The 25135-nt window shown below is 41.6% G+C and overlaps 2 protein-coding genes across 3 annotated transcripts; one reads left to right on the top strand and one right to left on the bottom strand.

Annotated features, from left to right (window-relative positions):
* Window positions 1-343: 343 nt before the first annotated feature.
* On the bottom strand, window positions 344-7613 carry ATP5F1C (ATP synthase F1 subunit gamma). 2 transcript variants are annotated; one of them, XM_008493047.2, is made up of 10 exons: window positions 7508-7613; window positions 6718-6752; window positions 5602-5733; window positions 4847-5051; window positions 4245-4388; window positions 3804-3868; window positions 3025-3180; window positions 1847-1943; window positions 992-1029; window positions 344-482 (listed from the first exon to the last, which is right to left on the bottom strand). In XM_008493047.2, exons 1-9 carry the CDS (start codon window positions 7549-7551, stop codon window positions 1023-1025), a joined length of 885 nt encoding a protein of 294 aa, XP_008491269.1. In that variant the 5' UTR covers window positions 7552-7613; the 3' UTR covers window positions 344-482; window positions 992-1022. The 2 variants fall into 2 exon arrangements, with proteins under 2 accessions (XP_008491269.1, XP_008491270.1); XM_008493048.2 differs by lacking the exon at window positions 992-1029 and having other exon boundaries at window positions 349-482.
* Window positions 7614-7656: 43 nt separating this feature from the next.
* Window positions 7657-24306, top strand: KIN (Kin17 DNA and RNA binding protein). Its single transcript, XM_008493049.2, is given in 14 exon segments — window positions 7657-7861; window positions 9921-10015; window positions 10892-10935; window positions 11057-11179; window positions 12086-12121; window positions 12124-12265; window positions 13626-13675; window positions 13999-14056; window positions 17661-17784; window positions 18260-18310; window positions 18965-19033; window positions 20081-20180; window positions 21769-21869; window positions 23359-24306. Coding segments are annotated over 14 exon segments (1170 nt in total). The 5' UTR covers window positions 7657-7747; the 3' UTR covers window positions 23422-24306.
* Window positions 24307-25135: the final 829 nt, after the last annotated feature.

Below are 25135 nucleotides of genomic sequence, written 5' to 3'. Positions count from 1 at the left end.
CATGGTGTACATTCTAAATAAACACTGAAATTACTCCTGTAATGAGATCAGTTCAGTTTTAGAATATGAACACCTAGAAATAGTGGTTTTATGGTACCAAACTGAGAAGAGATCAGTGTTGCAGCTGCACAGTGCAGAGGTTATTCCAATCTCCTCCTTCAGCACACAGTGCAACAGATGTAAGAGTGCATTTAAATGAAGAAACCTCCACATACAAGTTTTGCATTCCAGATACATGACAAATTGTAGAGCACAGCTATTAAAAATAGTATTTCAAAGAGTAACCAAGTCAAACCCAGCTATTTAGACACCCAGAACATTTGGTCCTTGGACAACCAAGAGCTTTTGTTTCATCAAGTTAGTTTATTTTAAGAATTTACAGATTTCTGGGGCTTTGCCCCTTCTTCACAAAATAACCAAACAGTCTTGCTAACACAGACACAGGCAGGTTAAACCACGTGCTCAGAAAAGCTCTTCTTCACCTGTAAGGAAAAGTGAGCAAATTAAAACCCTTTTACTTATTTGAAATTATATCTCCTCTAATCTGAATACTTCCACCCCTTAATCCTCCTTACCCCTCCCCATCTCAACTCTATCAAGTCTATTTTTCCTTGAAGTTTTAAATTTTGAATATGCTTATTTTGCTACCAAAAACTGTTTGGGTACAGAATCTTATATACAGGCATTTGTAAGTCACTGCATAAGGTCAAGGCACTATGAAAAAATTAAAACTGATTGCAAATAAATCATATCACACAGAAAAAACCTATTAAAATTACATCAAATGTGAACATATGCTACTGTGAACTATTTTACCTACAATTATTAGCACTTCAGAATTTTTTGTTCACACAGATTCAAACTAACAACAGGCAGTATCCCAGCTCTTTGGGAAGAGAAGGTGTCTGACCAACACTTTCTGAACTTCCTCTAAGATTTTCTGTGTTAATTCATTTAAAAATATCATCTAATTTCTATTTTGTAACTTTACCTCTTGGGTTTGGCTGAACTGCTTTTTCCGATTAATCCCTGGTTATGGTGTTATGAGAAAAAACAAAACAAGCAGGTTAAGAAGCAACTCATGCAAATTCAGGCAAAACAATGCACGTATTTCTGACCACAAATGTATTGTGAGGAGCACAATACAGCATGTAACACCCATCTGGTGTATTCCAGGTGGTTTGTAGACACAGAGGATATTAACACATGGATTTGCATCTGAGTATAGACCAATTTTTTAGCTGTGTAATGTAATACATGAGCTACATGCAGTTACAACTTGTGGTCTAAGCCCACACGCTTTTAACCTGCAGTACACACCTTCCCCACACTTCTTTCTCAGGGAAATAAGCAAAATACAAAGTAAAATACACATTGAGTAGCAACAGACTCTGGAAATTCCCTCCTTCTGTCAACCCCACCCAAAATCCCAGCTTCTGAACACCACCACAGGTTAATTTTTCCAGAAGAGTTCAGGTCACCTGAGTTGCTCCCTGCCACCCAACACTATTGAGCTTTTGAACAGAGTAGGAGAAGAGAGGAAGGGGGAAATCCACTGAATGCCAAAAAGGAGGAACCCCCCCCCCATCTCCTCAGGCAAGGATGTGTGTGTTGAGGCTAAAGCTCTGCACTACCAGCATTTTATCTGGCCAAGAAAAAACCTGCAGAACTTCATACTTGTTAGTAGAGACACACAAGCTGAAAAACTTGGAAGTCATGCCATGGATTGCCTTCCCTTTGGTTTTAGGACCTACATGCCCCAGCTGTCCCTGTTTAGCTTGCCTGAAGCAGGCCAGACAAGCAATGCATGATTTTGCAACAGCTCCATTTCCATGTTTGTACTCACAGAGCAGCAGCACCAGAGATGATCTCAATGAGCTCCTTGGTAATGACGGCTTGACGGGTACGGTTGAAGGTCAAGGTCAATTTGTCAATCATCTCAGCTAGAAAAAAGCATTAGGGTTGGAATTTAAATACATAATAACTATTCAGATAAAGAGAAGCTGTATGAACAGAACACCAAGTGGTCTTGCAGATCCATTCAAGCAATCAAGAGGCTCATCACACTTTGCTGGTTTTCCCCTACATAACATTACTGGTAGACAACATAGAAACCTGGTAATTTGGCTTGAGGTATCAGAGTTAAACATCTGAAGAACAGCTGGCAGACCAGTGGATACCATGTATGAGATCACTTACTTAACATAACCCAAGCATGAACTCTTTGCTTTCAAATTAGACTTCAGTGTCAATAACTACTTCAGGAGTACACCTCAGTAACCTTCAAGTCACTGTTATTCTGGTGAACAGGACAAGAAGTTCTCAAGTGTTTTTTTCTTCACCTTTTTTTAAAATTGGAGAAGGCATCACCTCTTCCTCTCAAGGCAAGGCAATCAGCAGAGCAACACCTCCACAGAGCCCAACCACATCAGCTTCACTCAGCCTCCAGTATTCTTTATGCAGCACTCCTTGCCATGTTGTATTTAACACTGCTGGATGTCTCACACTAACACCAACTACATCCTCTCTGCACTGCACTCAGACACCTTCCAAGAGTACTTGTATATTCTCAACTTGCTGCACAAGAAGTAGTTAAGTAATAATGGTTTCAGTTTCCTCACCTTTAACTTGGTGCAGTACCAATTACATTGGGCTCACAAGAAGGTCTGAGTTTATAAAATTTTTGGAAATCCTCAGACCAGCCACATGAGAAAAGCGTGAAGAAATTTTTTGTCACTAGAAAATTAGCTTAAGCAACTTAATATTTGTATTAAAGAATGTGTTTATTTAATTTCTGGTCTTGTTTCTCATACACCTTGACAGAAATCCCTCTTGCCAGGGACTAAATACGATGTTCAGAAAATAATCTCGGTTGAACTGTCCCAAGATAACAGCATCCAACTACAATTAAGAGAGAAACCAGCTCACTTGTTATCATTTTGGAGGCAAAGAATTACACAAAGGAAGCTCAGTACTTTCATGCTAAAAACCTGAAATCCTGGGAAGCCCACAGTGTAGACTTACAAGCATTTTTGCTAGCGTTGTCCATAGCAGTCATCCTAGCACTCTGCTCACTGGTGGTGGATTCCTTCAGGGAATAGTACAGAATATTTGCTAGTGTAAATTCCTGGTAGTTTCTCAGCACATCAGCATCAATATCATCATAGATACTTAGGCTTTCTGCAAATTATGAAAGAGTGGACTTAAGAGACATCCAAGATACAGTGCTTCTAGAAAAACAATACAATGCCATGCAGGAGACTACTAGGCTAGTCCATTTCTCTACTTAAGGAAGCATGGAGGGATTCTCTCTGTGTACTAGTTTACATTCAGAACAGAACTTTAAGAAGCAGAGAAATTAAGTATTTTATGTGTTTTCATTAAATTTAATACCAGAAAAGTCAGATTCTGACCAAGGCCAAATACATTACTATGTTATGTTTACTTACAGAAACATTCTGGGGTATTTTTTTTCCCTATCCAAGCTGTTCCGTGCTGAAAACACTGGAACTTGACAGAGTTTTGCATATGCTTAGATCTTGCTTGAGAGAAAATCTCAAATCAGAATTAATACAACCATTCTTTTTAAGCTCCTGGCCCCACAGCAACTTGGTAAGTCAGCCTTGGACTGCTAAAATAAAATCAATCCATTAAACTTATCCTACATGCACCACAATAAGATGTTTTAATACCCTATTCCCATGTTCAGAGTACATTTGTGTTTGTGATTTATCACGGTGCTTTTTTTTTAATCACTTTTGATTTATCACTGTGCTTCACTGGTGGCATAGTTCACTACTTACCAGAACCAGCAACTGTTTCAAAGGAGTAGATTGGTTTCTCATCAGTCTTGTAGGAGATGACAGACCTGCACAAACACAGCAGAATGAGCTCTTCAATTCACCTAACTCAAAATTGAGTGTTTGAAATAAGATTAGAACAGACAACTTCTGGTCTTCTAGCTCCTCAGTAATGCAATAATCCTGATGAAGAGATCTCAGACACGATGTGGATGTAACAACTGAATGTAAATGTAACAGCACCCACTGTGCAACTAAAAAGAGAATTCCAACCACAGCTATTAAAAAAACCCCACAAATCCAATAACAGTTCTTCACACACCAAAACACACTCTCTCATCAAGAAATAAACACAGCAAGTTCCAGTCAGTTTTCACATGAATTCATCAGGCCAACAAGCTGTCTCAGGCCTATTTTTAGAGTGCAGTTTCAGTTTAATCTTACCTGAAACGATTGTAGATGACAGAACCTTCATCAAATTCATACCCAGAGTTTAACAACTCTAAGGCAATGATTGAAGCATCCCCAAAGCTCGGAGGTCTCCGTCCCACTTCTTTGAATGTCACCAGGAAATAATTGCCATGTGTCCTGCAGTAACATCAAATCTGCATTAGAACAAGTGGGTGTTCTAAAGCACAATTATATGGCACCAAGAGGCCCCAAGTTCCAGTAATTTACTGCTGTTCAGAACTAAGCATTTTATTTAATTAGGGTTTGAGGTAAATTCTGCCTTTTTTTTTTTTTTACTTTTCTTTTTTCTTTCAATTAAGTTATGATAGTGTCATAATAAACACATGTGTAGCTTGTGTTCCCAGCGTTGGGACTTTTATTCCAAAAAACATAATAATGCTATGCAGCAGTTTCACATATGTCCAGATGATCAAAAGCCACCTCAGCATATCTGCAGATTTATTTTTTTTAAGGAACTTGAATTTAGCAGTTCCATTAAATGCAATTGCCTGGGAATGCCCAACAGCTTTCTGGGCAGTCCAGAAATTTCTCCACAGAAAACAACCAAAACCACCACACCAAATCCTTCTTTTTACCTCTGAAGCAGGCCTCTGATCTTGTCACCTACTCCAACCACCATGACTTCTTTCCCTGCATTTTTGAGGTTGGTTATCTCGTTCTTCAAGGTTTTAGCAATTGATGTATGGATAGCACCACACAGACCTCTGTCAGAGGACACGCCAATAAGGAGATGCCTCTTCTTTTCCTCAGATGGCTTTAGTTCTGCTTTCTCATAGAGAGCTAAGAAAATCCAGATGGGTAAGTTAGTCAAGGGTACCAGGAAGCAAGTATCTGATATTAAAATATCTCTGACTTATTCTCACTTAAATAATTTCTAAAGGGATTCCAAATCACATCCAGATGAAAATTATCCCCCTCACAACCATTCATATTTGCACATTATCTGACCAGAAGTGACAAGGAAACAATTCAAAGCCAGTCACATCTCTCCATGGGGTATTACACAGTAGATATGACACAATTCCATAAAAAGATAGAATCAGGCCAGAAACTCCGAGCTGTGGTGCTTTGATGACTAACAAAACCAACCATGCAACCACACAAAGTCAAAAAAGTAAACAGAAATGATGATGAATTTCATATCAGATCTAAAAATAGCTATCCATAAACCACCCATAAGGAATACTCAAGGTGACAGTGGCCTGGAGATACAAATTGTTTTGAAAAAATATCTATGAAAAGGATAAAAAAACCTCTAGGCATTTTATCACCACAATGAAAGTCTTCCACTTCTGTTCCCACACCACACAGTTCAAGCCTCTCCTCTCACCCAGTGCTCCTGTTCCATAGATTCTTGCTGGCTTCAGCTCCCTCTCAGCTCTTGCATATTTTGCTGCAGAAACCATCTTCATGGACTTTGTAATCTTCTGAATGTTCTTGATAGACTTCAAACGCCTGGTAACTACAAGGTTAATAGTTGAAGGTCACAAGATGTACTGGACATCTTGACATCATAAAGTGCTAGCAAGAGCCACCGAAAAATATCTTGCCAAGTTCCCCAAAGGAGAAAAAATACACAAACAAACAATGCACAAAGAAACTTCATAGCAGGCAAGCCCTTACTGTTTATAGTAAGAAAGCAGTAACAGCAGTTATCTGGTTAACCCAAATGCATCTTTACAATAGGTATGGTTTGTCCCTCAAGCATTACATTCACATAATACTTAGCCTAATGTACAATCCGTTTACTATTTCCTTTCCTTCCACTTTCACCTGCTTCACAAATATAACACTTGAGCCATATTGTCATCTTCTCCCAGACAGGGAGAAAAAACCCCTAAAATGGCCCAATACTCTAATGAGACAGAATAAACCTCCTGCTGTTTAAACTATGGCAAAATGAGACTCATAAAAATGATGATGCAGAAAGAAAGCAAAACAGCTGTCCTATAGACAAGTGCAATTCCAAGGCAATATCCCTGTACAACAACCTACAAGGAACGGCTTAAAGAAGCATTACCAAAGAGAAACTACTCAGTCATCCTTTTTTTTCTTATCAGTGTTGGATAAACACACAAGAAAATAAAAATAACAGGGAAAAGAGGTGATTCTTAAAGGTGAGGTAAAATCTGGTTTTGCACAAATGATAAATGCATTTTTAAAAACGTGTTTGAGTACACCTACACCTTGCTGAAATGACATCTAAATTAGGGCTAAAACCACTTTAAGCAACGCCTTTTCTGAAGGGCACTTGTTTAATAGAAGTAGTGCTGGAGGCTCATGACGTTACGTGTTACGCTGTGTTTTGGTGCATCACAATCAGTTTATCCAAGCTGCTTTCCAGCCAGTTAAACAAAATTATATTTATATTATATATATATATTTAAACACATGGCTTTCCTGCAACACTTTTGCTCTCTCAGAAGCAAACAAACCCAGTACTTACTGTCTTTTAGAGTTGCCATATTCCTGACTTGGCCCCTGTAAACAAACACAGGAGTGATTAGGACAGGTCACGAGTTGTCCAGCAATCCAGCCCATGCCAAGAGCTGTGCTTTCACAGGGATGAAAACATAAGAACTGCCATGTCTCGTAAGGCATCTGTAGTAGGGATAAGCCACTCTAAACCATGCCTTGTATGCAGATTTTCTTCCTTTCTCCTTATCTCCCGTGACATGGCGTTATTTCATGTATTACCCGCTGCCTCAGACCGCTCCTCGGTGTAAAGGAGACAGCAGGGCACCACAACTCCCCCCAAACCCAAATGCCTTTAAAAAAAACCCAAAACAATCCAAACGAAGCAGAGGAGGCTACACCATTTCCCGACAAGAGCAGAGTCTCCTTGCACCGCTCGTCATCTCCGAAGCTGCCTTTATTTATTTTTATTTATTTTTCCTTCACTTTCCCTGCCTCCTCCATTCGCACCCCTCCTCCCCCAGTTCCCTCCGAGCTCCCATCCCCCACCCCCTTACCCTCGGTCGGGAGATGGGACCCTCCATTCCCCGCAGGTCACAGCCCCCGGGGATGCCCTCAAGCTTCACCATCACCGCTTCCCCCACCACACCGCAGCCCTCAGCACCTCAGGGGCCGACCCAGCCGCACGGCTGAGGGGAGCGTCACCCCCCTCCGCCTCCACAGCCCCTCGGAGCCGCACCAACACCCCCTCCCTACTGGGGCACATCCCTAAATCCCCACAGAACCCTTCCCGGGCTCCCACAAGCCCTCTGTTCCCTTACCATTGCGGTTGATAAAGCGCAACGACAGCCCCCCGGGCGAACATGGCGACGACTCTACCTCAGCTCTGTTGAAGGTCAGGGTGTCCGTATCGCGCCTGCGCCCAGCCGGGCCCGGAGGTTGGGAAACTGCTTCCGAGGCGCAGAGAGGGAAAACCTCCGGTTCGGGAGGAGTTGAGGGAGGAGGGAGGGGGTTGTTGTTGGTGGTGGAGCGTTTGGGTCGGTACCGACGCCGCCATCGCCATGGGGAAGTCGGATTTCCTCAGCCCGAAGGCTATCGCCAACCGCATCAAGTCGAAGGGGCTGCAGAAGCTGCGCTGGTACTGCCAGATGTGCCAGAAGCAATGCCGCGATGAGGTGAGCCCGCCCCGTTTCGGCCCTCGGAAGGGGGGACAGCTCTCTGTGAAGGGGCACGGGGGGGAATTGGGAGCTTCTGATGGGGAATCCCAGTCCCCTGGAGGGATGTGGGGCTCCTGGAGAGCAGTTCCCTGCGGTTTGGGTGCTCAGTCCTCCTATGAGGCTGCGGTCTCCCTTGTAAACCTTCCCAGTGCCGTTGGGCGCCGGGAGGCTGCGATCGTCCCTGGGGGATTCTCTTAATTTCCTTGTGGGAGCTGCAGTGTGGGGGTGTGGGGCCTCATTACCTTCTTAGAGACTTCCTCAGCCTCTTTGTGAAAGGGTAATGGGTTCGTTCCCCTTGTTAGTGTTCCGGACTCCTTGTGGGTGTTGTGGATCTCGTCAGTGGGTGTGATCCATCTCGGGTCCATCCTGGCCTCACTTGCTGGAGCACAGGGAACCCCGACGCTGTTTAGGGGAGCAATGGACTCGGCCCTGATTCTCCTTTGGGGAGTCGTCAGTCCCTCTTGTAGAGATCGCTGTCCCCTGGGTGGGATCTGGAGGGTTTCCTGTTGTGAGGTGATCTTTGTGTGTTCCCCAGTCCCCCATGGGAGAAGTCTTCATCCAGTTTGGAGGAAGTTGCGTTGGTTCTGATCCATCTCTGGGGATGTTGAGTACCCCACAGAGTGACTTGATGTGAGCTTGGGTGAGAGGGAAGATGGTGGCCCCAAACTCCTCCAGGAGGGTGACTCCTTCATACACAGCTTGAGAAGTTTGATGGGTTAAGAACTGGGTGACTTGCATTAGCCTGAGAGGGAGGTGAGGGTAGCCATGGGTTCCTTGGGGATGCCCGTCTGGAGCACTGTGAGCTCTTTTCAAAGAGTCATAGGATTATAAATGGTCTGTGTTGGAAGGGTCCTTACTGGCTAGGGGACATCTTCAACTTGATCAGGTTGCTCACAGCCCATCCAGCCTGACTGGAGTGTTTCCAGGGCATCTGCCACCTCTCTGTGCAACCTGTGCCAGTGTTTCACCACCCTCTGTGTGAAACACTCTCTTACATCTACCTTAAATCCCCTTCTTTTAGTTTAAAACCATCATCCCTTTCTCTATCACAGCTGGCCTTGTTAAAAAGTCTGTCCCTATCTTTCTTATAAGACCCCTTAAGTAATGAAGGGCCACAGCTGGGCTTCCCCAGAATCTTCTCCAGATTGAACAGCCCCAACTCTCTCAGCCTTTTCTCATAGCAGAGGTGCTGCAGCCCTCTCATTGTCATTGTGGCCTCCTCTGGACCCCGTCCAACAGCCCCATATCTTCCTTGTACTGAAAATTCCATTGTTCTGAATCTGGCTTATTTTTCCCTTCTTCTCCTGTTATGAAGACATACTTTTTTTCCTGAAGCTTAATCTCTTTTTTTTTTTTTCCTCACTTGTCTGTTCACTTGGATCCAGATACCTACGGGTGTGAACATCATCTTCTTCTTGTTTTCCACCAGTACCAGAAGTACCTCCACTTCAGTCTAACTGTGCTTTTAGTTTTTCATTTTTCATGGATAGCCTCTTCAATGTCTCGTACAGAATGGAACTAAAACATCCCATGCTTGTGTGATTGTCTCATTCTTCAGCTGTTTCTTCCCTCCTCTTCCTTGCACTCAAGAAGCATAAATCCTGTTCTCTTTCCAGTGACCACAAGCAAAAAAACTTCAGTGCTTTACAGTGTGATCTTTTTGTAAGGGGGGGTATGTGTGTCTGTGTGTGAGGCTCCCATGGAATGAAATTTGCTGTAGATATAATCATATTGTAATGAAAAAAAAATTGTCCCCATTTCACAGGGGACAAAGAGGAGTGGCTGGAATGTCCTGTCTCATGCACCCTCTTACTGTCTTTACCTTGGGAAGAGTTTTGTTCCTGGCGTGCTGAGTCAGGAGGAACAACCACCATGGTGTTGACTGTGGCTGAGTGAAGATGTTTTCTGTGAAGCCTCTGGGAAATATCACCTTAAAACATTATTTTTAGTACTCTCCAGCCCTGTGTGTGTTGCAAACTGAGACAAAGACAACAAAACATTTATTTTTATTTTATAGAATGGCTTCAAATGTCATTGCATGTCCGAGTCCCACCAGAGGCAATTGCTGCTGGCTTCTGAAAATCCTCAGCAATTCATGGATTACTTTTCTGAGTGAGTTTGCTTCATATTCTTACCCAGATCTTCCTTCCTGTGTCACATCTTCACAGCCATACTTCATGAAGACAGTCCATGCTGATACATTTTCGTGTCAGCTCTTTTTTGTTTTTTTAGTGGCAACTTGAAAAGTTGGGTGATGTCCCTTTCAAACACATGTAAAAGGTTTCAGGGAGCTGTGATGTTTCATCAGGTTTTGGCAGTTTCATCCCATGCCTGAGTCCCTTTTTGAGTTGCTCTGTGTTACAAAGTGTGCCCCATTTCTACCCCAGCTGAGTGGCTGCCACACAGGTGGAGCTAAAAAGCTGAAAAAAAACATCACAGAAAGAGGACGAGTCAGGAGTGTGAGTAACATCCCTCAGTGTCCCCCCAGTCCTTTGTGCAGCTGACCTACATGACAGCTGGGCTGACTGGAGCTGTCTGCAGAGAGGTTTTATACTCCATCTGATTTTATACTCCAGCTCTGAATGAGCAGTGAGATGAGTGATCAATCTGCCCCACCTCCCCTGCTGCCCTTTGTCCTCCTGCCCTGTGTTTTGTGTCAGTCAGCCCGGTATGATACCTGGTTAAACACCAGCAATTAGTGGGAAGTGTTTAGAATCTTTTTCTTTCCATTCTATCCCTTTGAAAGGGTATTACCCTTTGGAAGCTGTAATTCCTCTGTGCAGATGCCACGTTGGGTTTCTTCATGCATGCACACTGTGTTTAATGCCCTTTCACTGAAAAAGGGAAATGAGTGTTTGAATTTCATCATGCTCAGTTCAGATGACTTATTTTCATACTGCAGTTATTTCATTGTTAATGACAATTAAAAATTGCTTTGTAATAATAAAATTTTTCTTAAATACTTTCTTTTTCTTTTCTTTCCCTGAGGGAATTCCGAAATGATTTCCTAGAGCTGCTCAGGAGGCGATTTGGTAAATATTTTACTTTTGGTTGGCTTGTTTTAATGTCTTTCATTAGTTCAGTGCAAGAAGTTTTGGTTTCTTTCTCCTGGGTCCTGGGTTTATCTTTAATAATAATAGTTCTGTATTACAGGAACAAAGAGAGTCCACAATAATATTGTGTACAATGAATATATCAGTCATCGAGAGCACATCCACATGAATGCCACACAGTGGGAGACACTGACTGATTTTACTAAATGGCTGGGGAGAGAAGGTAAGTGCAGTTTTTAGAGAAAAAAAATTTAAAAAATGCAGTTTTAGATTATTGGGTAATTGCTTTGCTGGTAAGTGATCAGTAAAGTTTATGTTTGGTCTCCCATTCCCCTTTTCTTTCTTCCCCTCCCAATATATATATGTAGCTGCCCAAACATTTTCTGAACTAACCATTAGGAATTTGCTTATGGAAAATATCAGAAGTCTGGGATAAATGCAACAGAAGGTATTGTTAAATTCTAAATCTACTTCTAGCAGTTTCCCTTTAAAAATGAAAAACTGGGATGGAACATTTCTTATGGCTACCTAATACCTTCTGTATTTTAAAGTGACAAGAAACAAGCTCTCATTTTCATTCCTGGCTCAGGGAAAGTGTTAAAGCTCAAGGTCTGCAGTTTTGTGGGAGAAAGACTCAGGGCACCTTGGTGTGACAGAAAGTTTTCTTTAGTCTGATTGCCTGGGTCCTACAGGACAGGTTCATGAGTGCATAGTGTTTGAAAGGTCACTCTAGTGAGAGTTAGTAACAATACCCTATCATTTTAAAGTTTCCCCTCAGATGATGCTGTCTGTGGGGTTTTTTTTATATATATGTTCAATACCTGTTTTTTTCCTTGTTTAAAACAGTGGGCTGGAAACATTTTCTTCAATAAGGAAAGTGTTATAAAATGCTCCATCCACTTTTTATATCCTCCTGCTTGTTTCAAACAATGGAACTGTCCAGCTGAAGGCTAAAATACAAAACTCAAGATAATACAAAGTCAATTTTACCAGGTCAATAAGGGGTGCATGTTTCTTGTGAAGTATCTGCACTGTGTAATGTAGCAACTGTGAACAAGATCTTGATGTTTTCTTTGTCCCTTGCTTGTCTTTGTATTAATCTTACCTTTATCTTGTGTTAACTGTTTAGGTCTTTGCAAGGTTGATGAGACTCCAAAAGGCTGGTATATCAATATATTGATAGGGACCCTGAGACTATTCGCAGGCAGCAAGAACAAGAGAGAAAAAAGAAACAAGACCTTGATGATGAAGAAAAAACTGCAAAATTCATTGAACAACAAGTTAGAAGAGGTTTGGAGGGAAAGAATTGGTGAGGAAAATTGCATTATTTGTCAACCTTCAGCTTAGAAGTGAATGGTGAATTTGTCATTGCTGGGATCCTTGCACTGGTATTTCCTTGGGAATCAGTTGGACATGTTGAGTAATTTCCATGCCTCAAGTTACAAAGTTGGTCACCAGTTCAAACTGGGGAACAGTGGGCATCTTTGGCTGCAGTACTGTTCTTTTCTAAGCCATGAGGAGTAGTCCTCTCCCAGACACTTCTGACAGCAGCCTTGACTGACTTTTTTTTCTGTTGAAGTTGCAGTTTGCTACATTTCCTTGATTAGCCAGCTTGCCAGGGGTTTTGACTGTTGATGGGCATAGCTCCTCTATGGAATCATGGTTTCAAAAAATAAAGCAAGCAGAAGTTTCAGCTCCTTTTAGATTTGATGTTTTTGAAATCCAGTAGAATGGTTCCCTCTGGCCCTAGTGTCTGATCCTGACCATTTCAGACTATGATTTAGAATGTTTTCCATGCTTGAATCACATCAGGTCTCCTCTGTTCTGAATTTTCTTTTATACAGTTATCTTAGATGCCAACCTGCTCTGAAGGAAAACTTGCTGTTATTTGTACCTGTTTACTTTAGTACTAAAGTAACAATAATTACTCCTTCAAGTGATTAGGGATTTAAAATTCATTCTTGAATTTAAGAAGGGAGAGTAAACAATACAGAAACCAGCATGACTGTGTTTTTATTTATGGTATTTCACAAGCACGGTGGGGAAGCTGAGAAAAATAATTAGAGGGAGCTGGCAGACTCAAATCCACATAATGAAAACTTTTATTTTGGTAGTGCTGGTGTGGTATTTGGGATCTGTTTATTTGGCATAATTCCATGAATTCCGTGCATATCGTTGCCCGGAACTGGAACCTCCCATTTGATCCAGGCTATTGATAGGTACATTTAAATCCTGTTGTAGACAGTTGTCTTCTCCTTAATTTAAAACTAATTGAATTTAACTTGGTCTGATCCTTCACTGTAGAAATTTGGAAAGGCTCCAAAATTTCCTTCTTTATCAGTCTATCCAGAAACCAGTCTAATCATGCTGGTTCAAATATGGAAAACTGCTACAATAAACCCACTTTCCTTTCATTCTGGAGTCAAGCAAGTTCAGACAGCATCTCTGTAGAGAGTGTTAATTAGAGAATTTTGCACAGAAGCCTGTAATGAGATAATGTTTTCAGTTTGTAATCTACTTATGAATCAAGCCAGGTTGAATATTACAGTGACTTGTAATAATCTCACACAAGTCTGTAAAGCTGAGCTAATCAATGATCTCAAAAAAAATGATATCTTGGCTCAGTTTTCTGTTTGACTCTAAAATGTGTTTTGTGTTCTTTTTGGCAGGAAAAAGCCAGTCTATACTGAACTGAACAGAGAAAGTGAAGAAGAAAAAGGTATCCAGATTTTGATATATGTCATCTTCTAGAATTTTAACTAGAGCTGATTTTGTGATTAAAACAACCTGAGCACTGAGGCTTGCTCGGTGCTTCACAAAATGCTCTGAGATGACTTATAAACAGCACTAGAATATGGAAATATAGATTATTTTTATTATAATGTTTAAAGTAATTTATTTAAAAAACTGAACTAAAGCATAGATTAGTAAATATATTTCAAATTGATACTATTTTCCATTCACCAATTTTTTAAGCTTTAACATCCTTCAATGCAGTTCTACTTTAAAGATAGAAAGAGAGTAATGTCTTTTATTTTTTAGTTGCATTTAATTTAAACAAAGGAGCAAGCACTTCAATAGCAGCATCTTCTAAAACAAGGTGAGAAAAGAATTGAAGGGCAACCTTTCCTGTTGCAAAGTGCTTATATGGCAATGATGTTTGTATGGACAGGAAGATGTTTCTTGTCCTAAAGTATTGGGACTCTTAATATCTCATCCAGTCCTGTGGTTCAGGAGGGGATGTGAGGTGACCTCATGGTTCCTTTTATATTTATAGTGGATGAATGGGTTTATCTTAAGTGTGTGCTGCAAGGAGCCTTCTTGAATTCACAGTGGTTCATGGCAGATGCCCAGATGGTTACAGGTTCCCCAGAGATATTGTTATGTGAAAGGGTGGGTGAGGGATCAATTGAGAGCATTTGAAGGGAATGCCATCCAGTCCCAGCAGCCCTCTAGGAGTGGATATTCATGACTACTTAATTTTGGTTCCTAAAATGTTCAGTTGTGTTGTCTAATTGGAGGCCAGGCTTTCTCTGAGCATCATTTTAGAAGCTGAATCTACCTGATGTAAAACTTCCTAAAGCTCATGAATTGTCATAAACCCACGAGCAATGTAGGACAAAAGGGATCAATAATGCAAACAGTACTGACCCACAGCAGTCTGTGAAACTGATGAGCAGTACAGCTTTTCATGTGAGGCAATATTGTAATTAAATGTATTGCAGGTAAAATGAAAGCTTTCCTCTCATCACAAGCTCAGCTCTTAAATGAGGAATCTGATGGAAGATATGCCAGGCAGAAAATGAGACAATAAAGTAGTTCTTTGCCACAATTGGTACAGGTTTCAGGCTTTGACAAAATCTTGTAAGTTATCCCTAAGCACTGAGCTGTGCTCAAGATGAGTCTGAAACTTAATGCAGACACTTGAATGGTTTCAGTGAAGAATACTTAATATGCTTGTTAAAAGTTGGCTGAATGTGAAATCATATATCAAGTAGTGTAATTTTTTCACGTGAGAGATATTTGTCTGTAAACTCTGTAGTGGTAGTGTAAAAGAAAAATTAGGATACCCAGCTCCCAGTAAAGTAACAAGATAATGGTTTATATGTTGTGGGTGATAGAGGAGTCACTTCAGAGTCATAGATGGAGTCTGCTTCCCTGGGCCAGTGTAAAGGGGTGATCTGCAGCTGTGAGATGTGTTGGCTCTTACTGAGGTTCAGTTGAGTTAGACCTGATGTCCAGCACCCCAGCACAGACTGCAGTTGGACCTACTGACCAGAAACCTGGTACTGGTATTTCCTGAGCAGGGGGAAGAAAAAGGACCAGGAGAGGGTTGGTAGTAGCTGGTGGATTATTGAGGGCATGGGGATACTGGTGGTTTGGTACAGAGATAGGTTTGGAGCCTTGCTGAGAAAGGGAGTGAGAGGGGAGGTGAACCTTCCCTTGAACATCTGTGAGGCTGACATGAAGGTAGAAGTCACCACTGCCACTGTAGGGATGGCTTCTGATGCTGGCTGCTCTGAGCAAACTGGGAACCCTGGGCTTATTTTTTCCCTCAAGAATTTACTCCTCAAATCCCTGCTTAACTCATTCAATGGACAAGATTAGAATTACTTCTAATGAAGAAATGAGCAGAAGCTACTGTCAAGGTCACGGTGTCCTGTCTGCAGGACTGCAAATCTACCAGTGTAGAGACCTGTCTGCACACTGATCAACCTCTGCTGGACACAGTTAAGATCTCCACAGCCCTATAATCCCAAGGGAAGATCATTCAAAACCTGTTTGTTCTAATGAGTAGGATCTTGTTTTTAATGTCACAGGAAAATGTGGTCATGGCAAGTTTGTACCAGTTGCTCTCATGCTGGTATGGGCATCTAACATACAGGATTATTTTCCTCCCTGGTGTTTCCTCTCTTAGCCAATGTATTTGTACAGTTTTAGCCTCTCAGTCTTCACTGTGCTGCACCAGCAGGCCTGCATGCTGCTGGCCTCATCTCCCCCTTCCCCTGATCCACTGAATATCCCTTCCTTGTCCTTATTCCAGTTGCAGCTCATCTTGAACAGGGAAGCTGATCAAGTTTGTGCATGCTGCAAATGAAACATCACCATGGCTAATACAAGGCACTAATGCTTGCCCATCTTGATGAGTCCTAGGAGAGCATTTGACTCTTGCCTGGCTGTTCCACACTGATAGCTGTGTCACCTTTGATTATAGCCAGACCCCTTTCTGCTTTTGTTGTTCTTAAACAGCTCCCAGTAGATAAAAGGTAATGACAATCAACTTTTCCAAAATATGTGAGCTTGCATGTGCTGCTGATTTTTGCTCTTTTTTAAAACATGTTTTTCAAGATAAACCAGTCCCTCTTGGTGACCAGTTCTTTTTTTGTGTCCTCCATGTTGATGACACACCCAGACAATGTTAGTAGTTGTTGATCTCACACTTTGTCCTAGGGTCCATAATAAATATCATAAAATCATCAAATTGTTTGGGTTAGAAGGGACCTTAAAGATCATCTAATTCCAGTACCCCTGCAACAGGCAGGGACACCTCCTGCTAGCCCAGGTTGCTCCAAGCCCCATCCTACCTGGCCTTGAATATGTTAAATAAGATTTGTCATACTATTGACACCCAGGAATCCATTAGTGGCCTTGCAGCTTGATGTGTTTTCCTTTCTAAATGTAGTCACAGCAGTTTTTATGCTTTAATTGTATATTATAAGATTTTAAGTGCTTGCCATTGGATGTGTGATCTAATGTGCCATTTCTTCCAGTATTGTGCTCTGGGTATTATTCAGTCTTCCTCTGCAACACAATTATTTTCCTCTTAATTTTGGTTCTACTGCCTTTCTTTATTGTCATTTCCATTACTTACCTTCCTTTCTAGTATAGTGTGTGCCCCCACCACAGGCAGAATATGTTTTTGTTGGAGGTCACACTGATTTTGTTGGAGGCCACAGATTTGTTGTAAGGACACACTAATATTACCTTACCTCACAGCAGCCTTCATCTTTCCAGATGGGAGAACACCTAGATTATTTTTACCAGCATTCAAATGCCTTTTATAAAAATGCCTTAGCTCAAGCTACTTTTAGGCAGTTCTCACTTAACCTGATATTCCCTGCTCCCTGAGATGTCTGTGCTGATTGCTCTTTTCTTTCATAAATCATAGACTGCCTTTTTCAAACATTACTGTGAAGATTGTGGTTTTTTTCCTGGGTGTGGAGCCCTTTTCTGCAGATTCCCATGTATTTTCTCCCTCTGATGGATAGGTTAAGTGTCTGGAAGGATTTCTAGACATCTGCCATGTTTCAGAGCTGCTCTGTCCAGGTGGCTTCTCTGAAGCCACAAGTTTGTCCTTCCAAATTTTAAAACCTGATTTGCAGGCCTGCTTTTGTCTTCTCCATTGAACTCAGGTCCCCAGTCAACTCTTTGCTTTTGCCCTGATGAACTCATCCTTAGCTTGGCTTCATTCTGCTGGACTGCTAGCAGCAAACATCAGTGGACCTGGAGTTTACACCTCAAGGAGATAATTTTTAGCAGTCCTAGAGGAGGAGGAATGCAGGGTCTGGAAGTTGATTGAAATTAACACAACTGAAATCAAATAGGTCACCAGGCCTTTTTGCACAACCAGCTCTTCAAATGCGTCTTGGTAGAGGAGACAATTTAAGGTCTGCTGTGAAAAAACCCCCATCTTACTTTTCCAGCAGTGTCCTTGGACCGAATGCACTGAAGATGGTGGAAGGGGCAGTTAAAAGAAAAGAAACAGCCCATAGCTCTGGTCAGTCCAAAGAGAAAAAGAAGAAATCTGCACTGGATGAGATTATGGAGGTAATGATCATGCAGGATCTGTCTCTTTAAAACCCCATGCCTATGGCTATGTCCACTCTGCCAGGGCTTCCCCTTGAAGTGACCTCAGACCATGTGGAATTCAGACTTTTATCAGGCAAAATGGTTTCACTTCCCCATTAAAACTGATTTCTGCTGCTCATCTGTGCCTCTTAACCAGACGACTGACATGTTGGAAGTAAAGGAATACAGATTTTGGAAGAGAAGAAAAGGTGTAGAAACACTTGACAAAACCAGATATAAGCCTCCATCATTTTTTCATGGATTCCTGGATCTCCTCAGATTGCTTTTTATGCAGCAAGCACACACTGACCTACCCATATGTAGTTTTGGGATTTATTTTTTTTTTATTGCCTGCTTGATGTGGGCCTGGAGAATTGGTTCAGCTTTCCAAAGGCATGGGAAAGCTGCAGGGAAAGGATGAAGTAAGTGGTGATTATTTGTTGTTGTTCTGTAGCTGGAAGAGGAGAAGAAAAGAACATCTCGAAGAGACTACTGGTTGCAGCCTGTAAGTGTCTTAAAAATCACAAGCAATTCTAAAGCCACTGTTGATTAAAGATGCAAAAACAGATTCCAAACAAAAATTCACTCTTTATTTTCCAAGGTGCCAAATATGTAATATTACAGTACATGGGATCAATTACTTTTCTGTTGAGCATGATCTACAGTCTGAAGCATTGTATGTCTCAGATGGGGTGGGATTCTCTAATTAAAGATTTGATTCTGTGAGTCTACAGAGCATGTTTAAATTGTGAGGTCACTTACAACCCTCTTCTTTCTCATAGTAGTAGTTGGCATACACAGAGATGTAGAAGTCAACATAAGCCTTTGAGCTGGAGACCATCTACTTCTACTTACTGATCTCTAGCTCAAGAAGTTCTGCCCTTGACCCATTGTAGGCTGTCATGTTATATCCTGAATTCAAGTATAACAGTACTTGTCAAACAATCAAACAAACAGTGTTGAGATACTATTTTGAGACAATAATTTGAGGACAAAGATAAATTCCTGAATGCTGAGGTCTTTTCTGTTGGTTCTTCATGGGTTGTATTGCATAGTGAGTGGTAGAGCAAACTAAACAGCAGTTAGTTTAGATGGTGAAGGTGTTTGTGTATTTTGGCAATTTATTCTTTTTGTTTTTTCCTCCTTTCAAATCTTCCAGGAAATCGTTGTAAAAATTATAACAAAAAAGCTGGGAGAGAAGTATCACAAGAAGAAAGCAGTTGTTAAGGTAAGGTGTGCAAGTGGGAGCACGTGGTATTGGTTGGGCTTTGCTGGCATCAGATGGCTGCTGAAGTTTTGTTTCATTGTGCAAGCTGTTCAGCCTCAATTTAACACTGGAAGGGGCTGAAACATCACCTGAACTTCACCAGGACTTACTCTGGGCTGGGAGTGAATCTCTGCATTGGTTTAGTGGCATTTACTCAGAGATTCTTTCTTAAGAACTATTTTGTCTTGCATGGTTTGTCCCTGTTAACATCCACCATGGCAAAAAGCCACTTTGTCAATGTGACACAGCCAAGAGCAGTGCAGTTGCATTTTTAATCTCAGTTGAGTCAGTTTTGCACTGGTGCTGAAGCATGAGGCTGCCTTTGAACAAGATCCCAGTTGTGTACAAAATAATGAAGCCCCAGGCCTTGCTCTGTTGCTCAGAAGTGCTTTCTTTTAGCCAGGGAAATGATGTTGCACTCAGTGGTCCACAGCTCAGTGGTCTGTGGCAAAAGTGCCAAAGGTGACACCTGGGTGTGTTTTGTGGGATAGATGAGAATATACAGAGCCCAGAGTCACAACTGGTTTGGGTAGGCACAGGTAGAAGGGTTTAGGAGTTCTGAATATGAGAGCTGGACCATGGTTTATACAAGGTGCAAAAATAATCAGGGACAGTTGACCTCACTGAGAGGTGGTATCTCAGTTGTCACTGTGTGGCTTCCAGCCAGCTTAACCTCTCTTGGGGAAAAGGAGACTAATTTATTCTTCAGCTTTGAGAGGAGGATTAAGATAGCTGACCCAAAGACTGACAAAATCTTCAACCAAGGCCATCAAATTTAAGGGTCAGCTAGACCAGGCATCAGTGTTCAAGAGGAGTCCTTTTAATCAGGCCTTAACTTCAGGATGGGATTAGTCAGCAATTTGGGAATGCTGGATGACTTTAAGAGATCTTGGAAGGCCTTGTTGCTTCTGACAATGTTAGAAGGAGAGACTTAGTCCTGAGTTTGTTAATTTTGAAATTAATATTTAAATATTTTTTTTTCTCATTTGGCTCTGCATTTCCCAACAGGAAGTGATTGACAAATATACAGCTGTGGTGAAGATGATTGATTCTGGAGACAAACTGAAGCTTGATCAAACACATCTGGAAACAGTAATACCTGCACCAGGTACTGCAGGTCTCTTTGGTTTTCAGCTTAGCTGTCACTGCAAATCTTATACTTCAGTTCTTTTAAACTGTAATTCATCTACTTCAGAGTACCAGCACAGGAGTCATCTTGGGATGGCATTTTGTAAGCTACTCTGATCATTTAACAAATATCCTCTCATTACTTTCTAGGAAATTCTTGCATTGCTTCTGCTTTGGGTCTTCACACTCTTAGATTTTTTTCTGAGAAGACAGAAGTGATTTAGAAAACAGTTCTTTTGATGAGATGAAAACATCTCTTCAGCTGCCAGGAAGCATTTCAGGGAGCTCTAGAGAGCTCTTGGCCATACTTACCCTGGATCTCCCCTCTAAAGTCATGCCTCATAGCTGTGAGCACTTGGCAAAGCACCTCCTCTCCTCTTTGGCATTTCTTTGGCTGGAACATGCTAGTGAGGCAATGTTCGTGTACAGCATGTGACAGTATTTCAGGGAATGATCAGATCAGAAAGCAGAACACTGTCAGCACACAGGGGAACAGGGTGTAAGATTTCAGGATTCACAGGTTCTTCAGCAGACCTGATGTGTTTGCATTTCTGCAGCAGATGGAGAACTGATTGATGGTGTCAGGAATGCTCTTCAGCATAGTGGTACTTGGCAGGTGAGCTCTGCCCACCCTTACAATAGGATTGATGCCCTGGGGGGTTGCTTCTGTGAGACAGAAGGCAAAGAAGAAGTAAGCAGACCTATCATACTCTGCAGCTTCCTGAGCAGAGGAGGTGGAGAAGGAGGTGCTGATCCTTCTGTCTGGTATCCAGCGATAGGATGCATGGGAATGGTTCCAAGATACAAAAGGGGAGGTTTAGACTGGACATTAGGAAGCATTTCTTGACCAAGGAGGTGGTCAGACATTGGAGCAGGATTCCTAGAAAGGTGATCAATGTCCCAAACCTGTCAGTGTTCAAGAGGCATTTGAACATGCTTTAAGTTTTGGCCAGTGCTGAATTGGTCAGGCAGTTCAAATAAATTGTTATGGGTTCCTTCCAAGTGAAATAGTATATCCTTCCTCTCTGTCTCTCTCTCTGTCTCTCTCTCTGTCTCTCTCTCTGTCTCTCTCTCTGTCTCTCTCTCTGTTTCCTCTCTCTGTTTCCTCTCTCTGTTTCCTCTCTCTGTTTCCTCTCTCTGTTTCCTCTCTCTGTTTCCTCTCTCTGTTTCCTCTCTCTGTTTCCTCTCTCTGTTTCCTCTCTCTGTTTCCTCTCTCTGTTTCCTCTCTCTGTTTCCTCTCTCTGTTTCCTCTCTCTGTTTCCTCTCTCTGTTTCCTCTCTCTGTTTCCTCTCTCTGTTTCCTCTCTCTGTTTCCTCTCTCTCTCTCTCTCTCTGTTTCCTCTCTCTCTCTCTCTCTGTTTCCTCTCTCTCTCTCTCTCTGTTTCCTCTCTCTTTCTCTTCTCTTTTCCTTTCTGCTTTGGAAATGGGCAGGCTGTAAGTCTTGGCTGGGTGCTACTTGCTGGAGCTGCTGGGAGAAACCTTCTCTCCTTCAGCTGAGAGTGGAATTGAACACACCACCATCGAAAGAAATTGGGGGTTCTGTTGTTTAACTGTTTTCCTACTTTTCAGGCAAGAAAGTGATGGTATTGAATGGTGGATACAGAGGAAATGAAGGCATTTTGGAATCCATCAATGAAAAGAAGTTTTCAGCCACAATAATCATTGACTCTGTAAGTATCAAGCACTGTAAGGTATAGTTTGTGTAAAGCATTTTTCATCTGTGTAGCAGAGAGCTTTTAAAAAGGGGGATGGTATCATTCATCCTGTCTTACAGGTGGGATTTATGGTGTGCAAAATGCTGTAGTCACCCTTTACCTATTCCCACAGAGAGAATAACAGAATAAAAGAGATAGAGAGGAAACAGCCACAATTCCCACTGCAGACTAGTGCTCTGTTTGCTTTTACAAAGATGTCAGGATGCTTAATTTGTCAAGCTTTGAACTTGAAAGAGAGTTAAAAAATGTTCTGTGTGTTTATTTTGAACGTGGCTGTTGTGCTATTTTGTAGGAAGGTAAATAACACAAAACATGCAAGGAGGTGAATTTTCTCCTGCCTTTTTCAAACTGAACATGGGGCTTTTTGTGCTTATTTGTTGTCTGGTTTATGGTTGTTCTTTTGTTTTGGGATTTGATTTCTTTTTATTAGGTATTGCCTTTCTCTGGGCTAACATTGGGCCATGTTGTGGTGTCTGGTTTTGTCTCTACCTCTTTATTCTCCTCTGAAAAACTGATCTTTAAATTCATGGATGAGGCAGAGAGGTTATTGGCTCAAAGTTTTGTGAACACATCTGGCAGGAGAGAGACCCTGTTAGGATCCCTCCCAAAGGGGGGGCCTCAGAAATTCAGCCCATGTTGGATTCAGGAGAATTTGCTTAAGAAGTGAATGTGCAGATGTCCCAACCACAGGAGGAGCTTTGAGTGGATCTGAGGATCACAACAATGTTGGTGTTGGAAAGCAAGGGCAGTTTTTCTCTAGTTCTGTTGCTTTTGGATGTTAAAATTTCCCTCGTCTGCATAAACTGTGAGTCTAAAAATGGGTGAAACTTGTGAAGTCTGAGAATTTTCTTACTGATTGTAGGGTGAGTAGGATTTTTATATATGTTTGTATTCAAAATTAAATATTTATATCCTTACAAGCTCACAGTGAATTAATTAAAACCATCTGCTTATCTTGCCCCCAAGTTTGCAAGGACCTTAACTAATGCAAAAAGTGCCCTGAAAGTGAAAAGATTTCTGGAACAGCATTGAGGCCCTGTCACATCCTCTGGGCAGGTTGAAAATAATGAAACAGAAACCACCTTGTCATGGGCAAATCCCAAACCTGCAATTTTTAAAATTCCTTTATTAATTATTATTTTAACTTATTATTTAAATTACTTTTTTGTTACTCTGTTCTGCATTCCCTCAACAGCCTCCTGTAGTTACATGTGGCTTAAACAAAAATTCATTGTGCTTTTGCTGGGTGAAAAACACCAAAACCACCAAATGCCTCTGATCTCCAGTGCCGTTCACTTTGGGTGTGCCTCTTGAAAATGGTCTAAATGTGGCAAGATTCCCTATGTTCCCTTTAGCCATCTTCCTTTAAACTGTCTCTTAGGAATTTAACAAGCAAATGAGTTTATATTTTCATTTTTTTTTCTTCTCCTGTGCTGTTTTTCAGGGACCTTTAAAAGGACGCCGAGTTGAAGATATTCAGTATGAAGACATTTCCAAACTTGCCTGAGTGCATCAGAGAAGATTTTGGTTCCCAAAAAGATCTTCATGGCTTCTTGGAGGCAGACACAAGACTCTACCATGTCAGGGTTTTAACTGTGTGTGTATGTATTTATAATGTACATAGAAATTAACCACAAACAAACGGGATTTATTTAAAGATCTCTCTATGAATTTGTTACATAAAATGTTTGTGGAAGTCCTATCAGTGGAAATATTTTGTCTGATTCTTTATCAAAGTTATGTTACAGCACTTGGTTCCATTTTCCTTCCCTAAAAGACAATAAGGTAACTGCAAGCTGGAGTATTTTATTTATGAAGTAGATTATCAGTTCTGTAAGAGTGAGAATTACCTACAAAGAGCTGCTCAAGGGCAGGCAGTGTGTGTCAGAGCCAGTGAAGTTAAAAGAACACTCAGTCTGCAGCCAGAATTGAGCATTGGCTGCAGGAACAAGGGAAGGGATTAAGATAATAGCAGGAAGGTACCAGTGCTGCAAGGGATTATTTTCCTGGATGTTGCAGGAATGGTCTGGTTTATTAAGTGCTGTCACCAAGTTATTTTTGGTTAGCACATCAGTGATGGTAGAATGAGAGTCATCACTCCCCCAGCATCTTGTTTGTCAGGGTTCTTAATAGGACTGATATGCAATTTATCTTCCTGTGGGCTCTGAGATGGATGTTACCTGGGGGGTTTCTAGGACACCAGCCAGCTTGTATGCAGATAGGAGCTGGTGCCTCTCTTTGAGGTTTCCAGAGCCTTTTCCTTTGTTCATGCTTCCATTGTTGCTCTGCTACGTGAGTAACATCACTTGTGCTAAATGATGTAATGTTACTTTTAAATTTTTTTTTAAAATGTCACATTTTTATAGTTTTTTATTTCTAAGGCAGTTAAAGAATAAACAAACATTTCTGAAGTGAGTGTATTTCTTTTTAGTGCCTTTTAAATGCACGACGTGTCTGTTGGTTTATATCCACCCAAAAGCTCAGTTAAATGTCCAGCTGGAGAACTGCCTCGTTTGTGTAAAAGATTTATTAAATCATCCCAGAAAAAGTATAAACCATTCCCTGAGGGTCCAGTCTGCCCCTGGCCAGGTTGGTCCAGAGAAAGGCAGCAAAGGTGGGGAAGGGTTTAGTGCACAAGCTTCATGATGAGCATCTGAGGGAACTGCAGTTATTCAGTCTGGAGAAAAGGAGGCTGAGGGGAGACCTTCTGACTCTATACAGATGCCTGGAAGGAAATGGACTCGAGTTGCACCAGGGGAGGTTTATATTAGATATTAAAGGAAACTTCTTATCTGAAAGGATTATTAACACTGGAAGGGGCTGCCTGGGGAGGTGTTTGAATCCCCCATCTCTGGAGGTGTTTAAGAGCTGTGTAGATGTGGTGCTGAGGGACTTGGTTCCAGCACTGGAGTTGGTAAATTTAATGACTCTGTGATTCTGAGTGTCTTTGGGACCTAAAGGAAGAAAAACCAATACCCCCTTGTGCCCCTCAGAGGAGAGGGTTGTGCACAGTAGTTATGTTGCAGTTTAAAAGTTCAAGGTCACTCGAGGCAAAAGTCCCTGTTCTTGAGCCCTTTCCTGACTGTTGTTTCTTGTTCTTTCACTGTTGTTTCTTGGTTTGTGGTTTCCAGGGGAGCCCTGCAGGAAATCTGGGAGGTTTAGTGAAGCAGCTGCTGTCTGAAGGAGCTTGAAATGACCTCACACAGGACATGAAATGGCTT

The sequence above is a fragment of the Calypte anna genome, chromosome 1, assembly GCF_003957555.1.
Source record: "Calypte anna isolate BGI_N300 chromosome 1, bCalAnn1_v1.p, whole genome shotgun sequence".
Classification (NCBI taxonomy): domain Eukaryota; kingdom Metazoa; phylum Chordata; class Aves; order Apodiformes; family Trochilidae; genus Calypte; species Calypte anna.
The sequence above is the reverse complement of the archived record's forward strand: the minus strand, read 5'-3'. Positions and strand labels throughout refer to the sequence as shown.

Bases quoted from the DNA above. Each gene is read 5' to 3' on its own strand.
- ATP5F1C (XM_008493047.2), bottom strand. From the start codon at position 7,551: ATGTTCGCCCGGGGGGCTGTCGTTGCGCTTTATCAACCGCAATG. The intron at 6,753-7,507 runs GTAAGGGAACAG...GTTTGTTTACAG, and splicing joins GCGCTTTATCAACCGCAATG to GGGCCAAGTCAGGAATATGG. The intron at 4,389-4,846 runs GTAAAAAGAAGG...ATGTTACTGCAG, and splicing joins ATCAGAGGCCTGCTTCAGAG to GACACATGGCAATTATTTCC.